General features: G+C 38.6%; 2 protein-coding genes across 2 annotated transcripts; one reads left to right on the top strand and one right to left on the bottom strand.

Annotated features, from left to right (window-relative positions):
* Positions 1 to 933: 933 nt before the first annotated feature.
* LOC145787865 (apoptosis-stimulating of p53 protein 1-like) lies at positions 934 to 15,420 on the bottom strand. Its single transcript, XM_082599700.1, has 10 exons — positions 14,933 to 15,420; positions 11,762 to 11,902; positions 11,357 to 11,447; positions 11,071 to 11,170; positions 9,854 to 10,158; positions 6,976 to 8,225; positions 5,828 to 6,046; positions 4,823 to 5,030; positions 3,909 to 4,033; positions 934 to 3,090 (listed from the first exon to the last, which is right to left on the bottom strand). Exons 1-10 carry the CDS (start codon positions 15,388 to 15,390, stop codon positions 2,985 to 2,987), a joined length of 3,003 nt encoding a protein of 1,000 aa, XP_082455826.1. The 5' UTR covers positions 15,391 to 15,420; the 3' UTR covers positions 934 to 2,984.
* LOC145787849 (uncharacterized) lies at positions 8,434 to 9,206 on the top strand. Its single transcript, XM_082599683.1, has one exon. The coding sequence runs from the start codon at positions 8,484 to 8,486 to the stop codon at positions 9,204 to 9,206; it is 723 nt and encodes a 240-aa protein (XP_082455809.1). The 5' UTR covers positions 8,434 to 8,483.
* Positions 15,421 to 16,568: the final 1,148 nt, after the last annotated feature.

The raw sequence follows: 16,568 nt of genomic DNA, 5'->3' as shown, positions 1-16,568 counted from the left end.
GGTTTGACGGCCGACGGGCGAAGCCCGACGGCGTTTTCTCCAAAAGCGACACCCAGCGGCGGGGGGTCAGGGGGGCCTCCCCCAGAAAATTTTGAAATATTACTTTGAATTTGGTGCATTCTGAGAGCATTTTCAACAAAAATGTGGGTATAAATATTCCTGTAAAATGGTGCTGTCCGGTGGCATGGCAAAAGGATAAAATCATGTTTTCTTGGGCATTTTTCGGAAATAAAGCTAAGTTTCTATGTTTTCTTGTTGCTAATTCTTGGCTGAGTTGTTTGAATGTTTGGTATTGGCAAAACTCGCTCTTTCAATGCAGTTTCGTTTAAAATTAGGCAAACTTTGTTTTAGAGACATAGAGACTGAAAGCATCATTCTCAATATTGTGACGTCACATGCGTGCCAAAGGGGGGGTTGTAACCCCCAAACCCCCCCCTTGGCTACGCCACTGATTCAACGCACGTTGTTGAATTTTTATGAGCAGATGAAACATTTCCTGACCATCGCCAGTGCCTCTGAGGTGCCGTTAGCGATGTAGTGTTGCTATTCTTGCCAGCACTTCTATTGGAGATGCGAGAGCTAAGCAAAACCTTTTTATGATCCGGCACGTAATTCAGTGGGGATTAGTTTCTAAAAAAGATATTCACCTGGTAAGTGTCAGGCTAATGTGAACAAACAAAATACCCAGGGGTAGAAGTGTCGATATTTAGGCGAACTTAAATAAACCACAAATAGTGTTGATACAGCCCAAGTAAGTGAAGATAGGTCAAGAAGTTTGTCGTTAATTGTTGAAAGAAGAGAACACTGAAATAAGTTATTGCATTAAACCTTGCACTGTTGTAATCACTTCATCAAATTTCTGCACGTTAAATTTACGCTATCTTTCCTTCTGAAGACTTTCTTCCACAAACCAGTGAAACAAGCGCAGAACGTTACAGATATTTGTGTAATTCAAGCGTATTTGAAATTATTGTACTTTAACCAACACATCTTGACCAAGCTTCGTTCAACTTTCAAATAACCCACCAGGTCTACACTTTAAATAAATTAACACATGCAAATATGGCTAGATTGACAGCTTCATCAGTGATGCAACAGCTCCAACTGCTGGTGGTTGTAGATGGGCAAAATAGAAAAATGCACATTTCGGGCCGGCAACTCGCGTAACATTGAAATCAAAAACTGGGTTTCATTGCATTGACTTTTAATTTTGATGACCTGTTGTACGATCACGTCAACGTTTGAAAAAATAATCACAATTAACAATACAGTAGATTGACAGCACCGTATATACATGTCTAGAAACAATATCATAAAGCAGTGGATATTAATATGTGACTTGTGTAAAACAACAAATTATTATGTGTCAAAATTAAAGCATGGAAGAGCACCACCAGGAAGGTTCAAACATATTTTGTTAGTGAAAGCAAAATGCACAACGAAGATAATTTTCGATTGATGCAGTCGGAAATTGCACTAGCTTTCTAATGCTCGGGAAATGAAAAGTAATTTCTATCACCGTTAGCAACGCCAATTTTATTTTCAACACGGTTCATTTAATAGGGAACTTCAAAGAAGTAATACAATAAAAAAGCAACTACGTATTACATTACCTCATGTGTATTACAAAATATACTTGAAATCAAAATACAGGGTGTCCTGAAAATTGCAACTTCTTGTCAATATAATGCCGAACTTGTTATTGAAAAGGTAAGAAATGATACCAACTACATTGTTTAAGGGTTATTCTGCGCATGAATTGTTTTGCATTTGTTTTATTTTTTTATAAAATAATCATACGCAACGAAAAAAACGAGAACAAAAAAATTGAATCGATATTGTTTGTAATTGCATACAAATTTCAAATGATGTCGGCCGTATTTTTTTGGGGACACCCGGCAAAATCCTAAATTTTATTTCGATCGGTTATAAACGCATTCTTATCCGAAATATGGCAACAAACGCAAATCAAACACTGTTGCAATAGAATCCACCATGATCTGAAGCGATTTTGGACTTAATAAGCGGTGAAAAACTCCGCCTCTAATCAAATAAGCGTCAATGCGCAAATGGATTTATTATCCGTGGTTTATTAAGCGGATCCTATTGTGTTAATACTACAGTATATAATATGGTTGGTTTTGTCGCGATATGGTATTGAGTTGAAGTATTGATTTTTTAGCACCAATAAACGAGTACCTCATGTGTTCCGTATCAGTACAAAAAATGGCTAAAAAATGGATAGAAAAAAAAACAGTATTGCCTAAAACAGGCATGTGCAACCCTATCATGAAAGACGGAAGCATTCCCGCAGGCTGCACAAGCCCGGCCTAGAACGAGGCAGCACCGAAGCACAAAAGCCGATGGAAGAAGATGTTCATTTAAGTTAAAGCTTTGCCCATGACAACAAATTGTAATCCGCAAATAGATAGTGGAAACACATTTGTCTTAACTAGCACACCGCAAACTACACTTGTATGTAAATTAATACTATCGTGAGAATCGTCCCAGACAGTAAAATCCGTCATTTTTACATTAATTCAACGCCTGCAGACGTTGTAATCAATGTAAAAATGACGGATTATGCTGTCTTGAGTTCAAGACATACTTGTGAGTCACATGGCTGACCAGAAATCAATAAAAACTTGGCCGCAAACGCACCCGGCTAGCAAGGGTTGCCGTTCTTACATCGTTTAAAAGTCGGGCAACGTTAAAAAGATGTAAAAAACAACAAGTTGGCTAGCTGAAAAAATGAAGATCCCAGACAGCAAATCAGTCGTTTTTTACATTGATTCAACGTCTCCAGACGTAGCCAAGATGTTAGCCGATTAACAACACAACAGAATAGGGATAAGCTTCAAAACTATATACAAACTTTGGTACATTGGAAAAATAACACTCGGCATACAATGACAAACACTCTATAGTGAATATACATTCGCACCCAAATAAAAACCATCAGACAGCTAACTGTGATCATCAAATCATTCGTGGTCTTCTTTCGACTTGATCCTGGGCCACATTCCAATCAAGTTTCTGGGAATGTAACCCTCTTTGCCGCCAAGCGCTGCCCACCACCATTCAGATTCACTGGAAAAGAAGTGTTTGATCAAACCTTGCTTTTTGATTTGGAAACGCTGGATTAGAGTTTAACAGAAACTTCACAACAAGAAACCGATGCTTGCAATCTTGCATTGACTACTCACGCAGTAAGCAGAAATTGGTACTTTTTACATTAAATCAACATCTGTAGAGGTAATGTGAAAACGACTAATTTTTCTTGCTGGGTACTTATTTAAGGGTCCACACAACACTTTACGAGATTTTAATAAGAAACTGAAAGGTTTACTACTGATAGTGATTCGAGTTACATTTGCAAATAAGTTTAAAGCCCAAGTGCAGTAAACTAAAGAATAAGAACACTCCCATTCACACAGCAAAAACTAGTAGTTGACAACATAAATGTCATCACACAAACACCAAATACAGTCACATGTAAGACATAAGTTTGATATATTTAAAATAAACTTTATTACCTCAAAAACAAAGCTTGAAAACTATGTCGGCCATGTCACAACACATAAAGGTAACGTGATGGGTTGCATTTGTTTTGCGCTGCGGCTACACAATGGGAATGTGGTTGAAGCTTATCAGCTTTTCTTTTAAGAATATGCACTTCTTGAAAATGAAACCACAAAAGTAGACACAACGGGAGATGGAGTTTCAAAACCGCTGACAATACCACAAACATTGTGTCATTAGCCAGACAGCAAAATCCTTCATTCTTACATTGATTCAACGTCTTTAGACGTTGAATCAATGTAAAAATGACGGATTTTGTTGTCTGGGATTTGCTTTGGTTGCATGATGTAGTGTTCTACAAAAGCAAAACTGCTCGAACAACTCACTTTCCGTCGCCTCTCCTGATCACTGTCATCAAGTCTCCGTCACGAAAGGAAAGTTCATCGTCATTTTCAGCTTTGTAGTCATACAAAGCATAGACCTGCCCGTTACGCACAACACCAAGCTTTTCCTGTAAATTTCAAATGAGACTATTGTTATTTCTGAGGCCGTTACAAAAATTGTATGATTTACCAAGACAGCAAATCAATCGTTTTTTTACATTAATTCAACGTCTGCAGAATTTGGTGTTTGAGTAATTAGTTGTTACATCACACAGTCAAAATTGACATTGTCTAAATTGTGTATGATATAAAATTTTTGTAGTTGTCGTATTTTGGAAATATTTTTGCGCCCATCACTGCTTTTTGCAGCCAGGCGATACAACTCAGCAAGCAAATCTTTCCTTTTTCATATTGATTCAACATCTGCAGACGATTGAATCTTTGTGAAAAAATGAATTTACAGTATGAAATAATCCTTCATACCATAAATCACGCGGGACGGCGGTGGCCTGGAGTTTAATCCACGGCAAAACAACTTTTGACACATATTAATTATCATATTATCCGAGACAGCGAATCCGTCATTTTTACATTGATTTAACATCTGCAGACGTAAAAATGACAAATTTTGATCTTTGGGCAGTGGTCGGTATTGTTTCATAGTTTATTTCTGAAGTGCCACTGCTTACATATTTACAGCCTTCACTTAAAATTTGAAACGCATAAATTAAATCCTTATTTTTTTCGAATCTGAAATGTAAAGCTCAGTTTTGACGAGCTACCTTTTTCAAACCATGCAAGTTAATAAAAAGTATCCGCTTTAACGCACACGGCTTTGATCTACAGACTATAGTAGCCCATGCTACGATGTGCAAAAAAAGATTACCTGCCAGTCGATAGGAAATAACAATCATCACCTGAATGCCATAGAGATACTCGGAACAGATGAGGTAGCCTTCATCTAACTCTTCGCATTTATCTGCGGCCGTTTCGCCGTCGCTTAGAGTGGCCGCGAAGATGCAGGCGCCATTCTCTACCAGGAAACGACTCATCAAAAGGTTGTTACATGAGGCAGAGCAATGCAGCGGTGTCCATCCATCCGTGTCGGAGGCGTTCACGTCACTCCTGCAACGGATCATTGCTTGAGCGACTCGGGCAAGGACAATACATTACGGAACGCGCAGCTCCGCTTTTCAGGCAACATTAGAAGGGTGAATTGCCAATTTGACATTTGCACATCGCTACGAGCTTGCTTTCAACAACAAAAAAACTTAACTAACAACTTTAAAACCAATTTTCCTCCTCTTACATAACCCATAAGCAAATCAATGGAAAAAGACATCATGCTTGGTTTGGTCAGCGGAGGAAGAGGAAGGGGGCGCTCAAAAACAAGATGGCTTGACACAATTGTAAATGACAGTGGTATGGGAGTGCATGAATTGAAGGAGGCTGCGTGGGATCGAGAGATGTGGCGAAAGATGACGTATAGAGTGACCGAGAGTCGTAAACGACTGAACGGATGAAGAAGAAGACATAACCCATAAAAAGTACATTATTTTGTAAATCAGAAAAAAAGTAAACCGCTTGATGTTGCGTATACGCCAAAAGCAGATGTAGTTTCGCATCCAGATGACCCAAAATCCCTAGATTCTGGTATAGTTCGCAGCAATTTTTTTAACACAGTTGACAAATTTGTTTTGTGTGTCATTAGTCTGATAAGATGACAAAAGAGATGAAAAATCCTAGTTAAGATAAAACCTTTTCAATCTCTTCTGCAATACTTCACAGCTTCTCCTATACAATTGCGACCGCAATTGTCTTCAAACGCACAAAAAACGTGTTCAATAATTGTTCATCATATCGAACACTTCGCAAAAATGCGTAAACATCACGTTTTCAAAACACTTGATGCATTTACTTACCCATAATGCACTAAGAACTTGACCAGTTCAAAGTGACTGGCGCACACTGCGTTGTGAAGGGCCGTGATGCCTTCGTCGTTAGCCCCGCTTGGATCAGGCACTTGGTCAATTATCTTCTTTACTAAGTTGAACTCGCCTTCCAGTGACGCATCAAGCAAAAGAGCAAGAGGATCAAAACGAATTCGTCGATTTGGTCCTTTAGAGGCAGCATCTAATGGCCTAGAAATTGTATGCAAATATCAGTTGGTGATTGTTGGTAGGGTATTCTTTCTGCAAATGCTTCAGATGTAGTTAATTCTTTTTCCTGACCAGCGAACAGTGCTGCGTCGAAAAAGTTAGAATTTGTTCTGTATATGGTTTGGTTTTGTTATAATAATCTCATTCAACCCAATTGTTTGGTTGTCAATCATCTGTTTATTATGACACAGGAAAATTGTTTTTCTCTCATACTCTCTTTTCTCTCATACCACCATCAGTTTCATCGAAAGTAATCAGTCATATGATACGATAATGTCGGCTGCATAGCCGAGTGGTGAGAGCCAGGGAACGGCAATCGAAAGGTCGCCGGTTCGACACCGCTCCAGAGCATGCGGCTGTGTCTTTGGCAGGACACTTAAAGGCATGCCTGAAGGTGGACACGAAGATTGGCTTCCTTGCCTTCCCGTCCACTTAATTTAAATCTTCAACCACCGGGTGTAAGCCTGGATACGACAAACAAAAAAACAATATGATACGTTGCAGAAAATAATACTTATCCAGTCAGAAAATCTGTTTTTACATTAATTTGACGTTAGCAGTCGTTGAAGTAATGTAAAAACGACAGATTTGCTAGCTGCGACAGAGCATAAAATACGTGACAACGTGCACCAATTACGTTATGTACCGTATAAAAAAAATGAAAGATATAATTTGAAGACACGCATTTTCGTGACATCAATTCAAATTTTGCTGAGGGAAATGTTAAAAACATGCCTTACGTCGTCTGCTTCGTAAAGTGCTTAGAGCAACGCATATCTGCAATGAATACAGCGCTATATGTAAAAAGGATACATTATTATCAAAAAGCAACCAGTCCTGGTTAACAAGCAAGTTATTTAGTCCAAAGTATGTAGCATAATTTCACAATTTGTTTTATTAAACTAGCTTACTTTAAAATCCCTTTGGTAGGAACCGCACTTAAATCTGGCATCACAAGGGGAGGAAGAGCATTGTAAGATAACTCGGATGAAGAATCTTTGTCCATGCTGACAGCTGCGGGAGGCTTTTGGTTATCATCATCGAGTTCTTTTGGGATTTCATCCACTTCAAGGTTAGTCTCCGGTGAAGTTGCTTCTTGTTGTAGAAACTTTCTTTGCCTTAAAAACTGAGTTGGCATGATGTTGCTTTCGTAAGAAACAGCCTCGGCGGGAGCCTCATTTGCTTCAGTTGGTCGCTCAGTTTTGTTAGGCTTTGGAAGAACGGGCGGTGCGGCCTTGCTCGGCTCCACGTATGCTGGCGGGGGAGTGGATCTCTTGGGTTGTTCAGTTGGGGGTCGGTAAAAAGGAGTGTCCGCTTTCTTGTAAATTTGGTCGTAAAGTAGTTTTGGAATGACAGGACCTTGAGGTCGCTCTGGTTCGGTGAACGAGCTGCGCTTCTTCAAGGGCCTTGGAGCATGAGCGAACTTGCGACGGAGAGCCTCAATGTCGATCGTGATCGACCGTTCACTGGTTATTGGATTTCCGTACATGTCGCGATTCTGAGCGGCAGGTTGGCCTTGCATGACAGAATTTTCTGGAATTGAGTTTGGATATGGAGGCGGCGGATGCCTAGATTGGTTGTACTTGATGTTACCGCTGGGAAGAACTGTGACATTTGAGCGGTTCAAAGCGGATGTATCAGATGTAGGAATATTCGATGGAGGAGGCTTGTAAGCAAACAGATTTATTCCTCCAGGAGCTGTTTTTGCTGGGGATTGCGGCTGCTGATCCTCATGCATGTTAATTGGATAATAGCTTCCGGAGTTTGGAGCAGGTGTCGGTGGCTGGTCTGAAGAAGCCATACTCATTTTTGCAAACATTGGACGCACTTTAGCAGTGAGGGATTCCTGTTTAGAAGTGGGAGATGGTTCTGGATAGAGTTGAGCCATGGCAGACTGTGGCCTCATGGCAAGATTCTTGCTAACAGGAGGCATAGACTTATTGTAGAAATCCCGATTGACTTGTGTCTTGTTTGGATCGCTTTGGTAAGGTGGTAGACGGTTGTCGGGGTGATTAATCCCTTCAGGCTGGCCTCTGTGCAGGTCATGAGCGGGAGCCTGATCAATGCGACCCACAATTCCACGACCCATTCCAGAGTGGGTTTTACCGGTGTAAGCCAGATCTTGGCCATACACTGCGCCCTTCAATGGAGGTCCAGAAACCTAAGAGGAAAATGTGACCGTATAAGAATGAAAAAAAATCATCAATCATGACGTAAAAATTCTATGTGCCTAAAAACATAGAAAATAGAAACCAGAACAATACAACACTTAGCAACGCTAAATGTATCAGGGTGACATAAAAAAACGTTCATCACCTAAACTTGAATAACTTTTGAAATAATTAATCAATTATTTTTATTTTTCAGATTTACCAATAAGAATTAATGTTCTAAAAGTTTAGAAAATTTCAACTTCGAGATGCCATGGACTACTGAACAAAAGACATTTATAGTTGAGGCCTATTTTCGGCTGAATTCTATACACGCGGCTCAACTGCAATTCAAAAAACGGTTTGGATGTCGTGAATTTCCTGCCCACACAATGATCTACAGATGGGTCAACAAGTTCCGAACCCATGGGACTGTTAATAACCTCAATCGTAAAGATAGTAACAGACAATCACACTGTGGAAGACCGACATCATCAAGGACACCACAGAACGTTGATGCAGTTCAAGACTCTGTTGTTCGCAGCCCACTCAAGTCTGTGCGTCGACGAAGTCAGGAGCTTGGAATGAACCGGGAGTCTGTGCGGAGAATTTTGATCGCAGATCTCAACCTCTATCCTTACAGGATACAGATTAAACAAAAACTTACACCTGCCGACATGAGGAAACGAGTGATCATGTGCCAGTGGTTTTGCGACAAAATTGACGCTGCGCCAGACTTCCTTGACAATGTCTGGTTTTCGGATGAGGCACATTTTTTGCTGTCAGGTCATGTGAACTCTAAGAACAACATTTTCTGGGGTAGCAAACCCCCTCAGTACTGTCTGCAAAGGTCATTACACTTTGTAAAGTGCACTGCATGGGTCGCCATCTCCAAACATGGCATTATTGGACCATTCTGGTTCAAGGACAACAACGAGCGGTCTGTGACAATCAACACCGAGCGATATGTTCAGGTGCTTGGCAAATTCTGAACAGCACTTGGTTGACGAAGAGGGGTCGTCAGGGACCTCCAGTGGTTCCAGCAGGATGGTGCCACCTCCCACACCTCAAACGAATCATTGGCATGGCTACAGCAGCATTTTCCTGACCGACTGATCAGCCGCAGGTGTGATTCGGAGTGGTCGCCGTATTCACCGGACTTGAACCCCCCAGATTTTTATCTGTGGGGCTACCTTAAGGATAGGGTGTATGGCAACAACCCCCAGACTATTCCTGATCTAAAGGCAGCAATTACAGCAACAATAAAAGCAACCCCAAGGGAAGAATGTGGGAGGGTCATTGAGAACTTTGCCCGCCGGATCCAAATATGCTTGCAGCAACGGGGAGCTCATTTAGAGCACAATTGCTCTAAATGAGCTCCCCGTTGCTGAGTTTTTGTGGTATAGACTTGAAACTTTGGAGATGTCGGCTACATATACTTAACCTAATGTAGCTGAATTTTTGTGTTAATCTAAATAAACTATTGGAAGTTATTCGATTTTTACTAATGAACGTTTTTTTTGTGCATGACATCCTTTGTATCAGCAAAAAATACGCAAACACTTAATTAAAAAAAATTAAAAGGAGCTCGCATTCTAAAAAGCATATATATCAATAGAAATAGTGTTTACTCTCTTACATGTGGTTCTGTTTGTTTTACCACTGGTTCCACTGCAGCTACTATTGTGTGCATTCTTGTGGTTGGGACGGTGGAATTCTTAAGTCCACCCATGTCTTTGGCAGCACCCCCAGCTGCAAGCTTCTTCTGGCGAAGTCGATTTGTCAGCTCCTCAATACGACGATCGAGATCGCTTGCATCTTCGTTTCGTTTCTTAAGAATTCCTCTCTGCTCATCCAAACGCTTTTGCTGCTCTTCGTTCATCCGATTTAAGTTCGTCATCTCACTTTTGAGTTTCTCCAATTCATTTGATGGCCCATCCTTTCCTAGAAAAACATTGCATGATAATTCTTTTAAACTATATCCATTTATTTTATTGTAAAGTCTGTGCCTGGTAATTAAAGATTTGAGTAAAGATGATAAAACAAGGAAGTCAATCTTAGTGTCCACCTTCAAGCATGTGATTGAATGTCTTACCAAGGCACTGCCGCACAATCTTGATAGGGGTTGTGCCAACAACATTTCAGGTGCAAGTTAGACACTCTCATTCCTAACCATGTGGTTGACATTTATTTTATGCATTATTTTTATCACACATCAACTGGAAAAAAATCTGATCCTTTGCAAATGTTGTCTAAAGACAACTATGTGTCTCGGCTGCTATGAATTCACAAACCAAAAATTGAGCGACCGCGTTTATCTAGCATCAGAAACTGATTTTGACTTTTAAAACATATCAGTAAAGAACAAGCCAGCTGCAATCCAGTGCAACAGTGCATAAAATGACAGTTAAGGCTACTGCTGACTAACACATAAACTCTAGACCAGATAAAAAACACGATTTTATTGCTGAAGGGATTATTTCACAATATGATATTAACACAATAAAATCAAACATATTAAACCACGTATTTATTGGGTCTGCTACTATTCGGTGAGTCCGATTCGGTGAGTTCCTAACCTCTAACCCTTAACCCTAACCCCAAACCCTAAAACGGCAATGATAATTAGGCTACGGTACCCGATAATTTTTTTAAAAAATCCCTCTTTAAGGGATCGGACTCACCGAATCGGACTCACCGAAACGGGCCATTCCGGTATTTATTGTAGTGTTTATATATATATACTGTAAGAGAATGGCTTTGAAGCTAAAAAATACTAAATCAATTTAACAACTTTCTAAGCTTCTGGAACAGACCAGTATTACAATACAATGGGATTTTTTGTATAAACTTTACCTTTTTCATCCTTATTGGAGTATACAGAATGATTTGCAACATTGTTGTTCAACAGTCGTCCCTTACGAAGCTCGTCAAGTTGGTTAGTTAACTCTTGCACCTTTCAGTTAAATACATAAATGATTTATATTTCTTATATAAGTTCTACTTGAATGCAAAAGTAAACTACAATCGAATTTACAAGCAAAATTATTAGAATACCAATGTTACTATGGACAATCATACATTATGTAGCCTGCGGTCTATATTCTATATTATAAAGTATAACCAAACAGCAATTACATACCTTCAGCATTGCTCCAGATAGTTCAAGGTGTTTCTCCTCGAATAAAGAGTGGACAGCTTCAAGTTCACTTGACATTGTGGTGTTTTCATATCTGAAACACAATTTTGATGATTTGATGTGGTAGGCTAGTGGACTTCAATAGGAAAATAAGGGTTTTTAAATAAGGTAAAAACAGTGTTATGGTCTGCAGAAAAATTAAACAGGTTAAATCACTGCTTGCAAAATATGTTGTAATAGTGATGTAACAGTTCATTTATCATGATTTGCAAATTGTGCCATACCATCAACACAATAGCCCAAAATAATATCCAATGACAAAAGTGCATTTTAAATCTAAAAAGTGATTAATTGACAAAAAAACTTTTTGCAAATTTGAGATGTTTTGTTCCAGTGGAAATTATTCACCGTTGTTGGTCTACTTTGCCACGTAAAGCTCGAATTTTCCGAAGTTTAGCTTCTTGAGCTTCAGCCTTTTCACGAAGCCTTCTGAGTTTCTCATTTTCTCCCATCAGTGCTTGCTGCTGCTGCATTTGCTGTTTGAGAAACCTATGTGATAAAAATATTAGTTCAATATGTTACTTAGTAAACTTTCAAATATTTTGATTTACAAGCCGAAAACAGCTTTCATCAACCAGTCACCAATACAATAACAATGTCACCTCTAATCAAGAAGCTTTGGAGAATGCAATGGCAAATACCAAATAGTGTAATAAAATTTATAAATTTTCATAAATATATATAATATATAAGATACAGAAAAAAAGTAAATATGAAATCAATAATAATGATCATAAAGAATAATAGGATGGTTGGTCATTTATTTTGTTTGGATGCGAAACAAAACGTACAGTGTGCAATGTGCATCCAATGAGAGAGTGCGAAAGATTATAGCTCTAAAAAGGCGTAGGAGATCTTTGAGTCTGCACTCATTCAAACAGTTATATGAAAGCAAGTATTACAATGTTAAATAGCAATTTGACACAATAAGAAAGAAACAATAGAAAAAGAAATATGGACGCAAGAACTGCAAAAAAAATATTATATATACATAAAATCAGGTACCGTAGTGAATGTTCAATATCATTATTATTTTATTATCAGTCCTCGAAATTAGCGGCGGCAGTCACGGCACTCGGCAATTGCCGTGGTAAATGCCGCCGTAAACGTCATAATGGCCATTCTGCTACGGCAATAAAAATGCCGCCGCAAAATGAGCACTTAATTAGAACAAAATTTGTTCAAAATTTCTTCCTGTGTTATTTACTCGCAGCGGGAGTTTAATCAGCAGAAACATCGCACCAAGACCTCACCTCGGACTATTTTACTTGCTGTGAACACTCACGCAGTCTTCGAAAATATTATATTTTATAGCATATTTTTACTTGGCAAGAACTTTGCCGAGGCGAAACGGCAAAAGTTGAAATTGTGTCGGCAATTGCTCTAAACGTTTATTACAAAACAATTGTACCAAAACATGTGAAACGAGAAGGGAAAAGTATACTAGAGTAGTCTATCACGACCGCATCGTTTGATTTGTTGTGATGTAACAATACTTAAAGTAGCGATAAAGCGAGCAACGCAATACGCACGCTGTTACGTTAATTCACGTAAAATAGCTCAGGGGAAAAGTAAGTTAATTTTGGGTTGATTCAACGTTCGAGTCAGCACAAATCGATTTACAATTTTTCCGGCGGGTTATATTGCGCACCCAGACAGCAAAACCATCATTTCTACATCGATTCAACGTCTACATTTCGGATGTCACTATTTCGGATGCGAAACATGGACAATGAACAAAACAGACAGAAGAAAGATTGACGCATTTGAATTGTGGTGTTGGAGAAGGTTACTGCGTGTTCCTTGGACAGCCAAAATAACAAATGAGAAAATTATTGAACAAATTAAACCGGACATATCCCTAGAAGCTAGAATCGTCAGGCAGAAACTTTCATATTTTGGCCACATAATGAGAAGCAAATCAATGGAAAAAGACATCATGCTTGGTTTGGTGAGCGGAGGAAGAGGAAGGGGGTGCCCGAAAACAAGATGGCTTGACACGATTGTAAATGACAGTGGCATGGGAGTGCATAAATTGAAGGAGGCTGCGTGGGATCGAGAGATGTGGAGAAAGATGACGTATAGAGTGATCGAGAGTCGTAAACGACTGAACGGATGATGATGATGATCAACGTCTACAGACGCAAAATCAATGCAAAAATAACGAATTATGCTGCCTGGGTAACAACAATGCCTAATAAGAAATTTACGTTTGTTTTTCGACATCTAGCGACGTTGAACCATCATAAAATAACGTTAATTGCTCAAACAGGTACCGGTAACAAATTAATAGCTCCCTGCGAGAAGATTGGCTCGATTTATGTTTATCCTAACATAATTTCGGCACAATTGGGATACTGCGTGCGAGCAACACAAAGTCTGTTGGATAAAGAACTAGTCGGATATCATATATAAATCGGAATCATCAGATGCTGTATCGGAGGATGAGGTTGTCGCGTCGTCACTGGAATACTTGAAGACGCAAAACTGCCCGTTCGTGAACGCGCACTGCCATATGATCGGAAGCATTATTTTACTGCCGAAGAACCATTTATCCAATTTTGTTCTACTTTTTTAACTTGACCCCTTAGCTTTTCTAATTCCGATTTGTTACCGTCATAAAATTCTTTATAAATTTTGTAAAATACTACACTAACTTTTTCCTTCTGTTCCCTCTGTTTGATAACCTATAGCAGGTAAATTCTACTTTTTAACTGTATCCTTCACCATGATTTATATTCGCAACGACACCGGTAAACAATAAGCATTCGATGTAACAATAACTTTTTCGTAACAATTAAGCCCGTATTTACAAGGTTGCATACTTTTTACAGTTCACAAGAGCATTGTCAGCGCGAAAAATAGCTTGCGTGATGTTCTCCGCTACCGCCGTATGAAACACGAAGAATAAACGCATAAAATTTCGTTTGTTTAAACTTTAAAGCATACGGCAATTGCCGCCGCAATCCAAGGTTTGCTGATTTGGCGACGGCAATGTTTTTGCCGTCGTAGATGGAAGCTAATTTCGAGGGCTGTATTATTGACATAAAATCAGGTAGAGGATGTCGTTTTTATAGCTCTTGATTCTTGAAGAAGTGTTTTTTGCAAGTTTTATTAAATAATTTAGAGTTTTTTCATGTGTTTTTCTATATTTTGGGATTAATTGTCCCACACCTTGATTCCTATGCAATATGCATTTTAAACTTATCTATTCAGGTATATATTTTGTGGGTGTACATCCCCAGTTAATAATTCCAGATTGTAGGTACGAGTGTAAAATGCTATAATAAACATCTATGAGAACTTTTCTAGAAATAAATTGTCTAAGTTCACTCAGTACGCCTGAAGAGGATAGTTTCAAAGTTTGAAGTTATTTCGGCCAATACTACTAGCTGTGAGAGATGTTTCTATGAAACCATTTTAATGTTACTCCAAAAACACAGACTGTTGAAAAACAGTTGTTGCACACTTTATTTCGTCAAATGTACAACAGAAAAGTCAAAGAGAAACATTATTTACCTCAAACGTTGTTCTTTCCCAACTAATGTCTGCTGTTGAAGTTCAATTTGTTGCTGTTGTTTTTGGGCGATCTCCTTTAATTCAGTTAAAGTCATATCAATTCCATTTGGAGTCATGATACGACCATCTTTAGCGACATATCCAGCATTGAGACCATCAGTTGAACCACTTTCCGATTGCTTCTGGTTGGATTCATTCAATGGGGAATCGTAATGACGAAGGCAAAACCTGACTTCAGGAGCGTGCGATCCCCATTGTTGCAAAATGGTATATGGCTTTTCATTTTCACTCACGCACCGTTCTTTTCCTCTCCATAATTCAGCCAAGTGACAGCTTGTTTCCCCAGGTTCTTTGCAACATTCGATCACATCAGAAGCTGTTGTATTTGGAGTTATGGGAACTTCAACAACAGAGGAAGGATCATCACTCAAATAAACTTTCATGACAGTAGGAACCATACCGGCTTCCTGATCATGTACTACGTACTACGCAAGAAGGTACGTACCGTATTCTACCGTACTAATTCAGATTAGCATCAGGTATGGTACAATACCGGTATCAAAGAACTCAAAAAAAATTATTCAATCGAATGCAAATATAAAATGTTCACAAATGGTTAACTGCAAAGGAAATCAGTTGTATTTTTAACCTTTTCTCATGAAAGATACCGTAGCCTATTCCTACATTGGCATTAAACTGAAAGTCTTTAGAAAGTTACTTTTCTGCTTTCATAGCAAAAAGCTGACTCAATTATGAAACCTTTCACTGCTTCTTGTTTGTGGTGAAATTTAACATTTTATGGTTTAACATGTACTTCCAGCTTGAAATTAACAAGACTTCAAAGGTAAATGATCTCCAAAAATTCTTAAATAAATAAAATCCAATGGCTTGAGTTTAATGAGAAAGTTTAGATCAGAGTTTCCTCTTTTAAAACACAAAAGAAGTGTAGGTCAATTTAAAAACCAGTTTGAATCAGACTACAAACGAAAAATGGAAAGGCAGAAGCAGGTTTATCAAATCTTTATTTCTTGTATTTCACGACGTACCAACCCCTAGCCATCGACAGTCAAATCCTTACAAAAAAATAAAAAGTTACATTTTAGGTGAAATTGTGTGGGAGATTGAAACAGACACACACTGTGATGCTGCTTGATAAAAAATAAAAAAAACGTATTTTTATTGATCTATCGTATATCAGATTAATCCAGGAATTTATATTTTGGCACACCAAAACTGGCACACCTCTAGTTACTTCAAATATGTGAATACGACTGCTTGTTTCAACGAATTCATCATCTTACTTTCGATGTTAGGTTTGATGGCAGTGCGAAATTTACTTTCATTTGCACGTGAGCGTTTTTTTTTTCTTTTCTTTGTATTGCTTTTTTTTCTTATACTACGGTACTTTTGTAGGGCATGATATTTTTTGATGTTTGAAGAAAACCACAGGAATTCACTTGATTGTAGCAGCAGTAAACAACTTATTGTTTTCATTTTTATGGAACTTAGGCTTTACATTTGTCACATTAAAAACACTGGAAGCAGCTGACTCGATGACTAATATAGTCTTTCGCTGCTTCCTGTCTGTTGTTGAATATATTTGTACAGGTTTATATTTGTCCGGTACACTATTTTT

This window comes from Aplidium turbinatum, chromosome 18 (genome assembly GCF_918807975.1).
Source record: "Aplidium turbinatum chromosome 18, kaAplTurb1.1, whole genome shotgun sequence".
Taxonomy (NCBI): domain Eukaryota; kingdom Metazoa; phylum Chordata; class Ascidiacea; order Aplousobranchia; family Polyclinidae; genus Aplidium; species Aplidium turbinatum.
The sequence above is the reverse complement of the archived record's forward strand: the minus strand, read 5'-3'. Positions and strand labels throughout refer to the sequence as shown.

Bases quoted from the DNA above. Each gene is read 5' to 3' on its own strand.
- LOC145787849 (XM_082599683.1), top strand. From the start codon at position 8,484: ATGCCATGGACTACTGAACAAAAGACATTTATAGTTGAGGCCTATTTT.
- LOC145787865 (XM_082599700.1), bottom strand. From the start codon at position 15,390: ATGGTTCCTACTGTCATGAAAGTTTATTTGAGTGATGATCCTTCCTCT. The intron at 11,448-11,761 runs GTGAATAATTTC...ATTGTGTTTCAG, and splicing joins GGCAAAGTAGACCAACAACG to ATATGAAAACACCACAATGT. The intron at 10,159-11,070 runs GTAAAGTTTATA...ATGTTTTTCTAG, and splicing joins CTCCAATAAGGATGAAAAAG to GAAAGGATGGGCCATCAAAT.